The sequence below is a fragment of the Rhinoraja longicauda genome, chromosome 7, assembly GCF_053455715.1.
Source record: "Rhinoraja longicauda isolate Sanriku21f chromosome 7, sRhiLon1.1, whole genome shotgun sequence".
NCBI lineage: Eukaryota > Metazoa > Chordata > Chondrichthyes > Rajiformes > Arhynchobatidae > Rhinoraja > Rhinoraja longicauda.
The window spans coordinates 20,635,256-20,649,521 of NC_135959.1; the positions used below are offsets into that span (position 1 = coordinate 20,635,256).

General features: G+C 43.7%; 1 protein-coding gene across 1 annotated transcript in view; it reads left to right on the plus strand.

The window, feature by feature from the left end:
• Nucleotides 1–1,284: 1,284 nt before the first annotated feature.
• Nucleotides 1,285–14,266, plus strand: part of LOC144595493 (serine/threonine-protein kinase 24) — a 45,328-nt gene continuing 32,346 nt past the window's right edge. Inside the window, exons 1-2 of the mRNA XM_078403020.1 lie at nt 1,285–1,409; nt 2,376–2,615. Of these exons, the coding sequence (XP_078259146.1) occupies nt 2,574–2,615 (42 nt within the window). The 5' untranslated portion in view covers nt 1,285–1,409; nt 2,376–2,573. The remainder of the gene's footprint in view (nt 1,410–2,375; nt 2,616–14,266) is intronic.

The window sequence follows — 14,266 nt, forward strand, 5'->3', positions numbered from 1 at the left end:
TCGTTACAAAATGCCACATACCAGTCTATCTTTGATAAGCTCGTCACAGAGCCGTCCGAACCTGAAGCACCTTGCTAGCAATTTTAAAGCATTAACATATGACTCAATAGTCTCACCCGTCTTCTGATTTTGGGTGTTGAATTAGTGCTGCTCCAAGGTGAGATTAACTTGAGGGCTGCATAACTCACGAAATTTCCTCTTGAGACATGAGGATCCTCTTTCGATTCAGCGGGGGTGACAACCTCTTCTCCACCACCCGCGGCAGGCTGTCTCACCTCCTCCGCATACACAAACGACCTCGCGTGATCGATGGCCTCCTGTCCCGCCAGGTTAAGAAGAATATAAGCTTGAGTGCGGGGTGTCTTTATGGAATGTGCTAGATAAGACATTCCAGTAATAGTCCAAGGGAATACCTGACATGGATCGGGAATATAGTGACTGATCTACACTTAAGATGATGTTGGATCTCGTATCAATGTCGACATTGGAGGAGAGGTGACTTCCAAGGTACGGAAAGTGATCCACATTTTTGCAGGGTTGTTTCACCAAGTTGAATTGACGGTTCTTTCCGATTTGTTTCAGTTGGTGACGATTGGTAGATAACCTGAGTCCTCTTGGAGTTGATGGTAAGTCCAAGTTTCGTGTATGCACTGTTGAAGGCAGTCAGGATCTGTTGCAGATGATTTTCTGAGAGAGCTTCAACACAGTTGTCGTCTGCATATTGGAACTCGATGAGGGAGCACGTAGATGTCTTAGTCTTGGACTTGAGACGGGCAAGATTGAAAAGTCTGCCATCTGTTCTGTTGACGATTTCGATTCCTGGGGGTAGGTCGTCCTTGATGATGTGGATGGTTGTCACAATGAAGATGGTGAACAGTTGGGGCAATCACGCATCCCTGTTTCATTCCTGATCTATGTGACACTATGTGACTATGTGTCTGAAGAAGGGTCTCGAGCCATTCCTTCTCTCCTAGATGCTGCCTGACCTGCTGAGTTACTCCAGCATTTTGTGATACCCTCGATTTGTACCAGCATCTGCAGTTATTTGCCTACACTGGGTGACACTGTTGATCATTCATAAAACCCGCCCACTGTCGAACGCACCTGTGCCGCCCTCAGGTGGCCGGAGGTCGCACCGCCTTTGGCTGGTGGGGTTGTGGTTGAGCCCCGTTTTCCTTCTCTGCAGCCCCTTCTGGTGGCAGGAGGTCGCAGCGCATCTGCCTGGTGACGCTAGGATTAAGCCCCACCCCCTCCCTTGCCTGCAGCGCCCTCCGGCGGCGGGCGCGGGCCCTGCGTGTGACGTAGCGGCGCAGCCCCGGCTTGTGAAGATGGCGGCGGCCGAGTGAGGCGAGTGGCGCCGCGCTCCCTCTCCCGGTCCTTGAGCCCGAGCGCTCCGTACCCCGCCGCAGGTGGGGCGGCCCGCTTCTCTTCCCGCTCGCGATCACGGTCAGGGGCGGTGGGGCGTGGCGGGGGCGGTGGCGCGGCAGCGGGCACCGGGCCCCACCCGGAAACACGCCGACCCGGGGGCCGAGGGCTTGGCAGGCGGATGGGGCGCCCTGCCCCACCCCAGACTGAGGACATGTCCCAGGGGAGAGGCTCCCCACGGGAACCGGGTCTGTCCCGGCTCCCACAGAGTGAGCGCTTGCCTCTGAACCTCCGAAGTGGGGGTATCGCCAGAGAAGAGGGGTCCACTTCCTGAGCTGAGATTGTGTCACCCTGTGACTCCACCAGGGAGAGGGGTTCACTCTAGACCCCGGGGAGATGGGGTTAATTCCAGGACCATGAGGTGGGGAGCTACCCCTGGATCCCAGGGAAAGGGAGTTCAATCTAGGACTCTGAGGTGGGATCGTCTTCCTATCCCAGGGAAAGGGGGTTCACCCTAGGGCCCTAATGCGGTCTTCCCATGGGACACAAGCATGTGATCTTGTCCGTGGACATCAGGGTGGTTAGGGCTTGGATCGCGTCCTGGGATCTGGGCGTAGGAGTTCGGAGTGTTTTCCTGTGTTGAGGCTGGCCAGATGTTGGAGGTAGTGGTTTTGATCTGGGATTCTAGGGGTAAGCGTTTGCACAAATACCCCAGATTCAGGTTCATTTCAGGAAGTGAATGCTTATCCCTGGATAAGGACACGGTTGATGTGCCCTAATGCTGGGACTTTGAGTTTGGGGTCTTGCCGCTGGTTCTCAAGGCTTTTACTCATTTGAAGATTTGTCCCTTGCCTCTAGGCGTGGGATTCTGACATTGAGAGGTTGACCCTGGATGACTAGATGTGAGTTTGTCAAATACCTCAGGATGGCTCTTGCCTTATGACATCAAGGTGTTGGTGTTGTGGTTTCCTGCGACCAAGTTGTCCTAATGCTCTCTCCTTGTATTGCAGGCCCAGTTGTCCGTTTGGTATCAACCCAGGCAGACGAGGTTGCTGCTTTTGATTCAGATCTGTTCCTTGATCCCTGGTCTTTGATGGGTTGTGGGCAGTAGACCTGGCGTGCTCCTCAAAGTCTGGAATCTTTCACAGCACCAGAAGGCTCGTCACTTTCAAACAGAGGAGGAACAGCCTGACGCAGGCGGTGGTGCAATGGCACAGTCTCCACTGCAGGGTGCTCTTCCTGGAATACAGGTAACCAATGGTGAAGAACATGTGTGCCAGGGGTTTGTGACTGTGTTTTGGGTTGAGGACACTAACTTCATCCCCAACCAGTTTGGGAAAGGAGGACTAGTTCTGCCAGTCAACATGACTAGTTGACCAGTGATTGAACTCTGCATACACACCTTTTCTTCACACACTTCACATACCCGCTCTTAACTAAATTCCCAGAATTATTTTCAGTTGTCATTTGAGGTTGTCTGTTTCAGATTTCTCCACTGAGTGTGTAGCATTGTTTCTAATTCAGGCCCAGCTGAAAGTTTAAGTTTGCCCCAGGCTCTCCAACTGGTGGAGGTAGTTTGCCAGATAATCATTTATATTAAAAAAAGACAAAGTACTGGAGTAACTCAGTGGGTCAGGCAGCATCTTTGGAGGACATAGATTATTATTTTTTGGTTTCCTAACATCTGCAGTTCTTTGTGTGTCTGGTTTATATAATCAGTCCTAACAGTGTCCAAGTCTTTAGTCATAGGCAGAGGACTTGGTTTCAGATCATGCCACTGCAGCAGAAAGGATTCCAAGCATGAAATATTTCAGGCTTCCTCGGTTTCACTGAAGGCTGATGTAAATAAATGTCAAGCTCCTCGGGCTTGTGCTTCTCTCCATCCCTCTTGCTGGCATTTAGCAACACTAAATCAGTGTAATCACAACCTTGTCATGTTCGATGTGAGATGACTATCTCCGCACTCCAGACCACCACTACTAGGACCATCATTTCGATTGCATTCTGTTGTCTTACTTCATTGCCTCAACTCTCCTGCTGAAACAATCATTTATACCTTTGTTGCTCTGGACTTGGTTATAATCACAGCTTTATTAAACAGTCTCCAGGAAACTGGGTGAACAGCAAGATGTGGAGAGTGGGGATAATGGATGATACTCCAGATGGATGATGGGACCAATGCATTCTGAGGCAATTGATGTAATTGAAGAAGTTACTTGGATGTTCGGTCATGTACCCAAAGCAATGAACATGGAAGTGTTAGACTGCGAAGAGATTAATACTTTGTGTAAATAGGCAAAATTGCCAAATGAATTTCAATATAGGCAAATGAGAAGTCATGCCCTTTGCACCAAAGAAAAAACAAAACAAGTCACTTTCCAGTTGGCGAGGACCTGAAATAAATGTCCAAAGAATCTTGGGATTCCATGTACACAGTTCATTAAAAGGTGGTGGACTGATTCAGAAATTACAGAGGAATGCTAAAGGGGTGTTGTTTATCTTGAGGGGAAGGGGATAAGCGGTATGCTGCAGATCTACAGTGCCCTGATTAGACCCTATATCAACAGCTCTGAGACAGAATACCTTAAGAAGGATTTGCTGGCCTCCGTGGGAAAGTAGCATAGACTTACTTGAATGTCAGCGAACTCCAATAGTTAAATTACGAGGAGAGATCATGCAAACTGGGATTATAACTGGAATTTAAAAGACTGGGTATTCAAGATTTTAAAGGGCACTGATCAGGAAGAGAGGGAGAGAGAGAAGCCATTTCAGTTGGCTGGGGACAAAATTTGGAATATTGCCACCAATAGTAGCTCGTGTTTGTTTAGTTGAATAATATTAAAGTTGAGAATTATAATAAGGATTTCAGGAAAATAAGAAACTAGTTTACAGAGCAGCCATGATTTTGTTAAATGGCAAAACATACTTGGGGTGCTGGCTCTATTCTTGAGCTTTGCAGTCCAATGGTATTTGTATGTTTATTATTGTCGTGTGTACTGAGATATAGTGAACAACAGTGTTTTACATGCTTTCCAGGCAGGCCATACCATGCATGAATGCACAAGTAGTGCAAAAGCGAAAATAAACAGACTACAATATATAATTACAGTAACAATGAAAGTGTGGATAGAAAAGTGGATAGAAAAGTGCAAAGGTCACAACGAGGTAGATTGAGGATACATTCTCACCATTATGAGGTCCATTCAAGAATTTGAAAATGATGGGGTAGAAGTTGTTCTTGAATCTGGTGGCATGCGCTTTTAAGCTTTTTAGGACCGATGTCCTAACTTGTACCATAAATCCTCAAAAAAATGTTATTGTATCTGAAATAAAAACAGAAATGCTGGAAGGGTCCAGATGATCAGGCAGCATCTGAAGAGAAAGACAGGGTTAACATTGAGACACAAGGAACTGCAAAATGAAATCATGAGCAAAACACAAAATGCAGAAGAAACTCAGTGGATACGGCAGAGCCTGGAGGCAACATTTCTGGTCCCTTCTTCAGACTGATGGTTAATATTCATGGTTAAGACGTTTCCTCAGAACTGGGGTCTGAGTAAATTTAGAAAACGGGCATGTCTTATGTTTCGGTGAATAATTTGAAATGTCTCAATTAGATGGAGACCAAGAGGAAATGAATGAAATAGCTTTGCCTCAAATGATAGAGGATGAAGAAGGTTGCTGCCAATCTTTCTGGGGGGAAGAATAAATTAAGGGAGGTCAGAGGAAAGAGAAACAAAAAAAACATGCTGTCATTACGAGACAAAGAAGGCACAGTTGCTGGAAATCTTAAATAAAGGAGATTGGTAGAAAGCCCAGGCGATTGGACAACTTTTGTCCACTCTCCATGCTCTATGATTATGTGAAGACTTGGTTTTAAATTTCTCGTCCATTTTCACATTCCTCCAATGTGTCTTTCTCCCTCCCCAACCCCGAAAACACCACATTACCTCAAATTGCCACTTCTCCTGCAATCCACGATCACTGTCCTTCCCCAAATCCAGTCCCCCTGAGTCTGATCGTTCCACAATTGGTAGAGCAACCATCAATCAGTTCAGTTTCAGTTTATTGTACAGTGAAAAGCTTTTGTTGCGTGCTAACTAGTCAGCTAACCTTTTGAAGCCTTTGCTTCAGTCTCTGACTTTTCCCCTCTAAGCCTCCTTAAAAATTCGTATCAAAATGTATCTCTCTGACTAAGCTTTTGGTCACCTCTCTACACATCTCCCTTTGTTTGCTAGTTACTCCTAGATAGCCACCTGGTCATTTGCTACATTAATGTGCTATTTAAGGACAAATTATTACGCAATATCATACAGTGCGGTGAAGGCAAATGGCTGGAAATTCGTCTGTCAACTGATGAAGCAAATAACCCGTGAACATTAAGTTATGAAGGGTTTTGAAAGGGTAATTGGTTTGGGACTGATTCCACTACAGACCATGGGAATGACCAGAGGACGGGATATAAGATCATAGACAAGGGTATCTGGAGAAATGGGACTCTTATTTTATGCAATGAATTTTCATCTGCAATGTAATAAATTCACTCAAGCTTTTAAGATGGGAATTGGATAGATAAGCCTTTGAGAAGAAAAAAAATTGCAAGTTTATGGGACAAGTGCAGGGAGAGAAACTAAGTGAAGAACTCCTTCAGAGGTCTTGCTCAGCCATGATGTGCTGAATGCATTGTGAAGGGCATGAGTTAAACGGCTCTGCCAACTGTTATGTTTTTACTGCAAAAATTAACAAGGGTGCAAAGTCGGTGCCTTTTTAATCAAAATATGTGAAAAAAGCATTTTGTCTCCATCTTGTGGCTGTAAAAGTTTTTTTCGTTTCCTGTACTATGACACTACATGACATCTAAAATGCTCAGTTTGACATGATATGCTTAGGTGATGTGCCACTTGGCAGACTGCTGTTTGATTTGGCTGGAACCTGCAAATCATTATTTGCAATTTGTTACAGTCTGTATTGTCAATTTGATTTCTAATATTGTCCTTGATTCATTTAGTAATAACAGCCATGCTGCAAAATATTCACTGTACAAGCAATGTGCATGAAGACTTTGATAAATAGTGTTTGTATTTGGTCGTAACGTTGCAGTGAATTAACTACATTGCAAAAATCTCAAGTACTTTGGGTGTCACCTGTATTATCTGACAAACCTTTAAAAGTCATGGTTTAAAAAATCTGCTTAAGTGTTATATTGACATATAGATTGCTGGTTCAGTAACCACCAATAGCAAAACGGTAATGCAGGTTAATTTGACCTTGTGATTATATTACATCTGTCTAAAGTTAATTTCTCCCAAGTAGAGATATTGAATCTTTTTCTCCAGGAGTTAATTATATACTTGACTGCAGATGAATTCAAGCGTGCAATTACACACCTCTTCCTTTTTTAGCCATACTATAAGATACCTTTAACTATGAACTGCTCTCCTGTGTTCCAGCTTTTAATAATAAGGTAAATTGATTTTCATTTCCATAGTGCCTCTCACAGTCTCAACTATCCCAAAGTACAGTCATTTAAATGCTTACTGTTGAAACACGTTCACAGATATCGTGTGAAATGCAGCACTTGTTTTGCCACAGCTGGCTCCCTCTAAACAACAGTGTGATACAAACCAGGTAATCTGCTGTTGTAACGCTTATTAATGGATGTATATCTGTCAGATTCTGCAAATAAATTTTCCCATTGTGGGCTAGCCAGGATCTCCCCCTCCCCACCACGGTTCCTCTAAAAAACTGTGTGATACAAGCCAGATAATCTGCTGTTTTAACGCTTATTGATAGATGTATTTGCAGATAAATTCCCATTATGGGCTAGCCAGGTACTCCCCCTCCCCACTACCACCACCTTCCCAGCAATGTAACGTAAAATGGTCATCAGTAAAGCAGTTTATTTGGTAATCCAAAGCAAAGACCTTAACAAGAGAGAGGGGAAAATGTGGGACATGCCCACGACGGTCACTATGGTATGTATAAGGCAGCTAATATCATCAAACACCATGTTCTCATCTCTCTGCTGGAATGGTCGTACAGGAGCCTGAGAACCATGACTTTCAAGTTCAAGAATAGCTTCTTGCCTTCAGCCATCAGCCTCTTAAACCACACTGCACAACCCTAACCACACCTTGCCTCAGTACCAAACTACTGTGGATTTTGTATAGGAATGCATTACGTACTTTGGCTTGCACTATTATGCTATGGTTAACTGATAATTTATGCATTATTTTTTATTGTATATTTATTTGTTGGGATGTTGCATTACTATTTATGCCTGTAAAGCTGCAGCAAGTAAGAATTTCATTGTTCTGGTCCGGTGCATATGACATTTAAACACTTGACATGTGAGGTGAAAAAAGTGGATGCATTTTATGGAAGGCTGGATCCTCATTTGAGGGAAAAACGATAGGAAATAATAGAATGAGATGAGAAAGAATAGGAGACTGACACAAAATGTCTGGTTCTACTTAGCAAAATTCTAAAATAGTCAAGTCAAGTCAAGTCAATTTTATTTGTATAGCACATTTAAAAACAACCCACATTGACCAAAGTGCTGTACATCTGATTAGGTACTAATTTAAAAAAAAAAAAGAAACATACAGTAGCACGCAAACAGTTCACAGCGCCTTCTCAAAATAGATTACATTCCATATGCACAATGCCAATAATCTTCGTGCAGGTATAAACTGATCTTCTCTAAAAATACTCCGGAAGTGCAATAATAACATTGCAACCAGATAAAATTCCTTTCTAAGGAACCTTGCACCAGATAAAATAAAACACTTGTCAAGCATTGGCCCTTCCCTGTAAACGCAGCTAGTTCGTCCTCTCTACATTGTTGGGCTCACTTTAAAGTAAAAAAGTTCGAAATGTCGCCACAGATGTCAAGACTACTCTAGTTTTCTGGCTTCAACTTTAATTGGTGCACAGTTGGCAGGCATGCTTTTAGCTGCCAAGCCTTTGTGAATTTAATCCCAAATCCTTTCGGCCTCTTTTCCCACTGAGACCTTCTTTAAAACATACCTCATTTCATATGATAAGCATACCTTATTTGAAGAAGGGTCTCGACCTGAAACGTCACCCTTTCCTTCTCTCCAGAGATGCTGCCTGTCCTGCTGAGTTACTCCAGTTTTTTGTGTTTATCTCATTTGGTGAAAATTCTGTTAAGCTGGAATCAAACTTTAGAAACAAGGAACTGCAGATGCTGGTTTACGCAAAAGGACACAAAGTGCTGGAATAACTCAGCGGATCAGGCAGCATGCAAGCGATTTTGCAGTCCGAGGAAACGTCACCATGTTCCCCAGGGATGCTGCCTGACCCATGATTACTCCAGCGCTTCCGGAGTATTTTTGGAGAAGATGCATGATTTTAAAGAAGATGCATGATTATACCTGCATGAAGATTATTTGCATTGTGCATATGGAATGTAATCTATTTTAGAATTTTGCTAAGTAGAACCAGATCATTTTTTCAACCTTGTTACTGAATCAGGAAGCAATTGCATTTTGCATGATTTGCTACATCCTCAATGTTAAATCGAAGCAATGCTTAAAATCATTGGGGTTCGGCTTAATGATTAGAGCTAGGTTACCTTAAAGAGGGATTCTTTTCCAGAGCAATATGCTGTGGAGAAACATAGGCATTTCTATAATAGAAACGTAGAAATATAGAAAATAGGTGCAGGAGTAGGCCATTCGGCTCTTCGAGCCAGCACCACCATTCAATATGATCATAGCTGATCATTCAAAATCAGTATCCCATTCCGGCTTTCTCCCCATATCCCTTGATTCCCTTAGCCCTAAGAGCTAAATCTAACTCTCTCTTGAAAACATCCATTGGCCTCCACTGCCTTCTGTGGTAGAGAATTCCACCTTTTCACAACTCTTTGGGTGAAATAGTGTTTCCTCATCTCAACCCTAAATGGCCTGCCCCTTATTCTTATACTGTGAGCCCTGGCTCTGGACTCTCCAAACACCGGGAACATTTTTCCTGCATCTACCCTGTCCAATCCTCTAAGAATTTTATATGTTTCTGTAAGTTCCCCTCTCATCCTTCTATATTCCAGCGACCCAGTCGAACCATTCTTTCATCATATGTCAGTCCTGCCATCCCGGGAATTAACATGGTGAACCTACCCTGCACTCCCTCAATAGCAATAATGTCCTTCCTCAAATTAGGAGACCAAAGTTGCACACAATACTCCAGGTGTGGTCTCACCTGTACAACTGCAGTAGGACCTCCTTGCTCCTAAACTCAAATCCTCTCGCAATGAAAGCTTTCTTCACTACCTACTGTACCTACATGATTAGTTTCAGTCACTGATGTACAAACACACCCAGATCTTGTTGCACCTCCCCTTTTAATCTGACATCATATAGATAATAATCTGCCTTCCTGTTCTTGCCACCAAAGTGGATAACCTCACATTTATCCATATTATATTGCATCAGCCATGCTGCTGCCCCTCACCCAACCTATCCAAGTCACTGTGCAGCCTCAGAGCATTGTCCTCGCAGCTCACACTGCCACCCAGCTTTGTGTCATCCACAAACATAGAGATGTTACATTTAATTCCTTCGTATAAATCAGCGTTTCTCAACCTTTTTACCTTTGGGGAACCCTTGAAATAATTTTCATGTCTCAGGGAACCCCTACATAAAAGAGATATTTTTAAAATCTCTATATTTCTCTTTCATAAACTTAAAGTTCATAAGGCAAACATAATATATTTTTCTGATAACTGGTTTAAGCAAAAAATAACTTGCGTTTTTCTCAAGTTTATTGACAATGCAAAAAAAAACAAATCAAACTTGAAAATGAACTGAAGGTAAATAACTTGATAAATAACACTTAAACAAATAAAACTGAAGCAAATAAAGGCAAACAGAAGAACTAACCTTGGAGGAGAGAGAGAGAGAGAAACACACATAAACTTCATAAACTAACAAAAACATACATAAACACAACATTTTCATAAACTAACAAAAATAAACATAGTTAAAAAAATTTAATTCATATAACATCCCTAAATGTTATATAATCTTGCACTTAAATTTAATATTTACTCATTCCACCACTGGTTTTCTGGCACTCTTGGTTCCAGAGCTTTTCTGGTTTATCCATTTTACTGGACCAAAGGAGTTTGTGGCCTCCAAGAAGGGTACAACGGTCCTGGAACGGTCCACCTAGGCTGCTGGGGGGGCCAAAAAACCAGCCTGCAAAGCCAGCCAAGGAAGTCGGCTATGGGGATAGATGTGCTGGCTCCAGCTGGGCTGGCGTTCCAGAGCCTCGACTGCAGGTTGCAAATTCAACCTACCGATTGGCCGTGGAGGTGCCGATGAGGTCGAGATTGGCTGCCTTGCCCAGCCAAGGTGCCACATTTCCAGGGAGACTTCCAGGGCGGGGGGATTTCAAGTGCGCTCTCGTAACTTTGTCCGGATTTAAGGAGGCACCGGACCGCCAGTTGCTGGAAAATCGGTGGCGGGCCCAGTACTGAATAAATAACCCAGAATTTTCACCCAATCTTTTCAGATTTGCATGCAATACTTAACTTTAAAAAAGTGCATTTGATCTGGTTTGAAATGATTCACGGCTATTTCACTCTGAACCCCTAGCGACCTCTAGCGGAACCCTAGCGTTCCGGACAACCCCAGTTGAGAAACGCTGGTCTAAATCATTAATATATATTGTAAACAACCCCACAAGTCACTGCGTGCCATTCTGAAAAGGACCCGTTAATTCCTACTCTGCTTCTTGTCTGCCAACCAGTTCTCTAGCAATGTCAATACTCTACCCTCAATACCATGTGCTCTAATTTTGCACACTAATCCCTTGTGTGGGACCTTGTCAAAGGCTTTTTGAAAGTCCAGATACACCACATCCACTGGCTCTCCCTTATCCATTCTACTTGTTACGTCAAAAAATTCCAAAAGAGTAGTCAAGCATGATTTTCACTTCATAAATCCATGCTGACTTTTTCCAATCCCGTCACTGCTTTCCAAATGCGCTGCTATAACATCTTTAATAATCAACTCCAGCATCTTTCCCACTACGGATGTAAGGCTAACTGGTCTATAATTTCCCCTTTTCTCTCTCCCTCGTTTCTTTAAAAGTGGAGTTACATTGGCTACCCTCCAGACCACAGGAACTGATCCAGAGTCAAGAGAACATTGGAAAATGATCACCAATGCAGCCACGATTTCTAGGGCCACCTCCTAGAGTACTCTGGGATGCAGACCATCTGGCCCTGGAGATATATCTGCCTTCAGTCCCAACAGTTTACCTAACACCATTTTCTGACTAATGTGGATTCCCTTCAGTTCCTCCCACTAGATCCTTGGACCCCGAGTATTGTTTGTGTCTTCCAGAGTGAAGACAGAACCAAAGTACTCGTTTAACTGTTCTGCCATTTCTTTGTTTCCCCATTATAAATTCACCTGTCTCTGACTAAAGAACCTACATTCATCTTCACTAATCTTTTCCTTTTTTCATACCCAAAGAAACTTTTAAAGTCAGTTTTTATATTTCCTGCAAGCTTTCGTTCGTGCTCTTTTCCCCCCTCTTAATTAACCCCTTTGTCCTCCACTGTTGAGTTACATAGAAACATAGAAACATTGAAAATAGGTGCAGGAGGAGGCCCTTCGAGCCAGCACCGCCATTCATTGTGATCATGGCTGATCATCCACAATCAATAACCCGTGCCTACCTTCTCCCCATATAGACAATAGACAATACGTGCAGGAGTAGGCCATTCAGCCCTTCGAGCCAGCACCGCCATTCAATGCGATCATGGCTGATCACTCTCAATCAGTACCCCGTTCCTGCCTTCTCCCCATACCCCCTCACTCCGCTATCCTTAAGAGCTCTATCCAGCTCTCTCTTGAAAGCATCCAACGAACTGGCCTCTACTGCCTTCTGAGGCAGAGAATTCCACACCTTCACCACTCTCTGACTGAAAAAGTTCTTCCTCATCTCCGTTCTAAATGGCCTACCCCTTATTCTTAAACTGTGGTCCCTTGTTCTGGACTCCCCCAACATTGGGAACATGTTTCCTGCCTCTAATGTGTCCAATCCCCTAATTATCTTATATGTTTCAATAAGATTCCCCCCTCATCCTTCTAAATTCCAGTGTATACAAGCCTAATTGCTCCAGCCTTTCAACATACGACAGTCCCGCCATTCCGGGAATTAACCTAGTGAACCTACGCTGCACGCCCTCAATAGCAAGAATATCCTTCCTCAAATTTGGAGACCAAAACTGCACACAGTACTCCAGGTGCGGTCTCACCAGGGCCCGGTACAACTGTAGAAGGACCTCTTTGCTCCTATACTCAACTCCTCTTGTTATGAAGGCCAACATTCCATTGGCTTTCTTCACTGCCTGCTGTACCTGCATACTTCCTTTCAGTGACTGATGCACTAGGACACCCAGATCTCGTTGAACATCCCCTCTTCCTAACTTGACACCATTCAGATAATAATCTGCCTTTCTATTCTTACTTCCAAAGTGAATAACCTCACACTTATCTACATTAAACTGCATCTGCCATGTATCCGCCCACTCCCACAACCTGTCCAAGTCACCCTGCAGCCTTATTGCATCTTCCTCACAATTCACACTACCTCCCAGCTTAGTATCATCTGCAAATTTGCTAATGGTACTTTTAATCCCTTCATCTAAGTCATTAATGTATATCGTAAATAGCTGGGGTCCCAGCACCGAACCTTGCGGTACCCCACTGGTCACTGCCTGCCATTCCGAAAGGGACCCATTTATCCCCACTCTTTGCTTTCTGTCTGTCAACCAATTTTCTATCCATGTCAGTACCCTACCCCCAATACCATGTGCTCTAATTTTGCCCACTAATCTCCTATGTGGGACCTTGTCGAAGGCTTTCTGAAAGTCGAGGTACACCACATCCACTGACTCTCCCCTGTCAATTTTCCTAGTTACATCCTCAAAAAATTCCAGTAGATTTGTCAAGCATGATTTCCCCTTCGTAAATCCATGCTGACTCGGAATATCCTTGATTCCACTAGCCCCTAGAGCTCTCTCTAACTCTCTCTTAAATCCATCCAGTGATTTTGCCTCCACTGCCCTCTGTGGCAAAGAATTCCCTCAAATTCACAACTCTGGGTGAAAAAGTTCCTTCTCACCTCAGTTTTAAATGACCTCCCCTTTATTCTAAGACTGTGGCCGCTGGTTCTGGACTCGCCCAACATTGGGAACATTTTTCCTGCATCTAGCTTGTCCAGTCCTTTTATAATTTTATATGTCTCTATAAGATCCCTTCTCATCCTTCTAAAGTCCAGTGAATACAAGCCTAGTCTTTTCAATCTTTCCTCATATGACAGTCCCGCCATCCCAGGGATCAATCTCGTGAACCAATCTCGCTGCCTCAATTACAAGGATGTCCTTCCTCAAATTAGGCGACCAAAACTGTACACAATACTCCAGATGTGATCTTACCAGGGCCAAATTTCTCCCAGTCCCCTGGTTGGCTGCTGCTTCTGGCCAATTTATATGCCTCTTCCTTGGCTTTAACACTATCCTTGACTTCCTTCGGAAACCGCCTTCCCAGTTTTATTTTTTCGCCAGACAGGGATGAACAATTTCTGGAGTTCATCCAGGCGGTCTTTAAATCTTCACCATTGCATCTCCACTGTCAACCCATTAAGTATAATTTGCCCGTCTATCCTAGCCAATTCCCATCTCATACCTTCAAAGTCACCTTTATTCAAGTTCAGGTCCCTAATCTCTGAATTAACCGTGTCACTCTCCATCCTAATGCAGAATTGCACCATTTTATGGCCACTGTTGCCCAAGGGGCCTTGCACAACAAGATCACTAACTAATCCTTCCTCATTACACAATACCCAGTCTAGGATGGCCTGC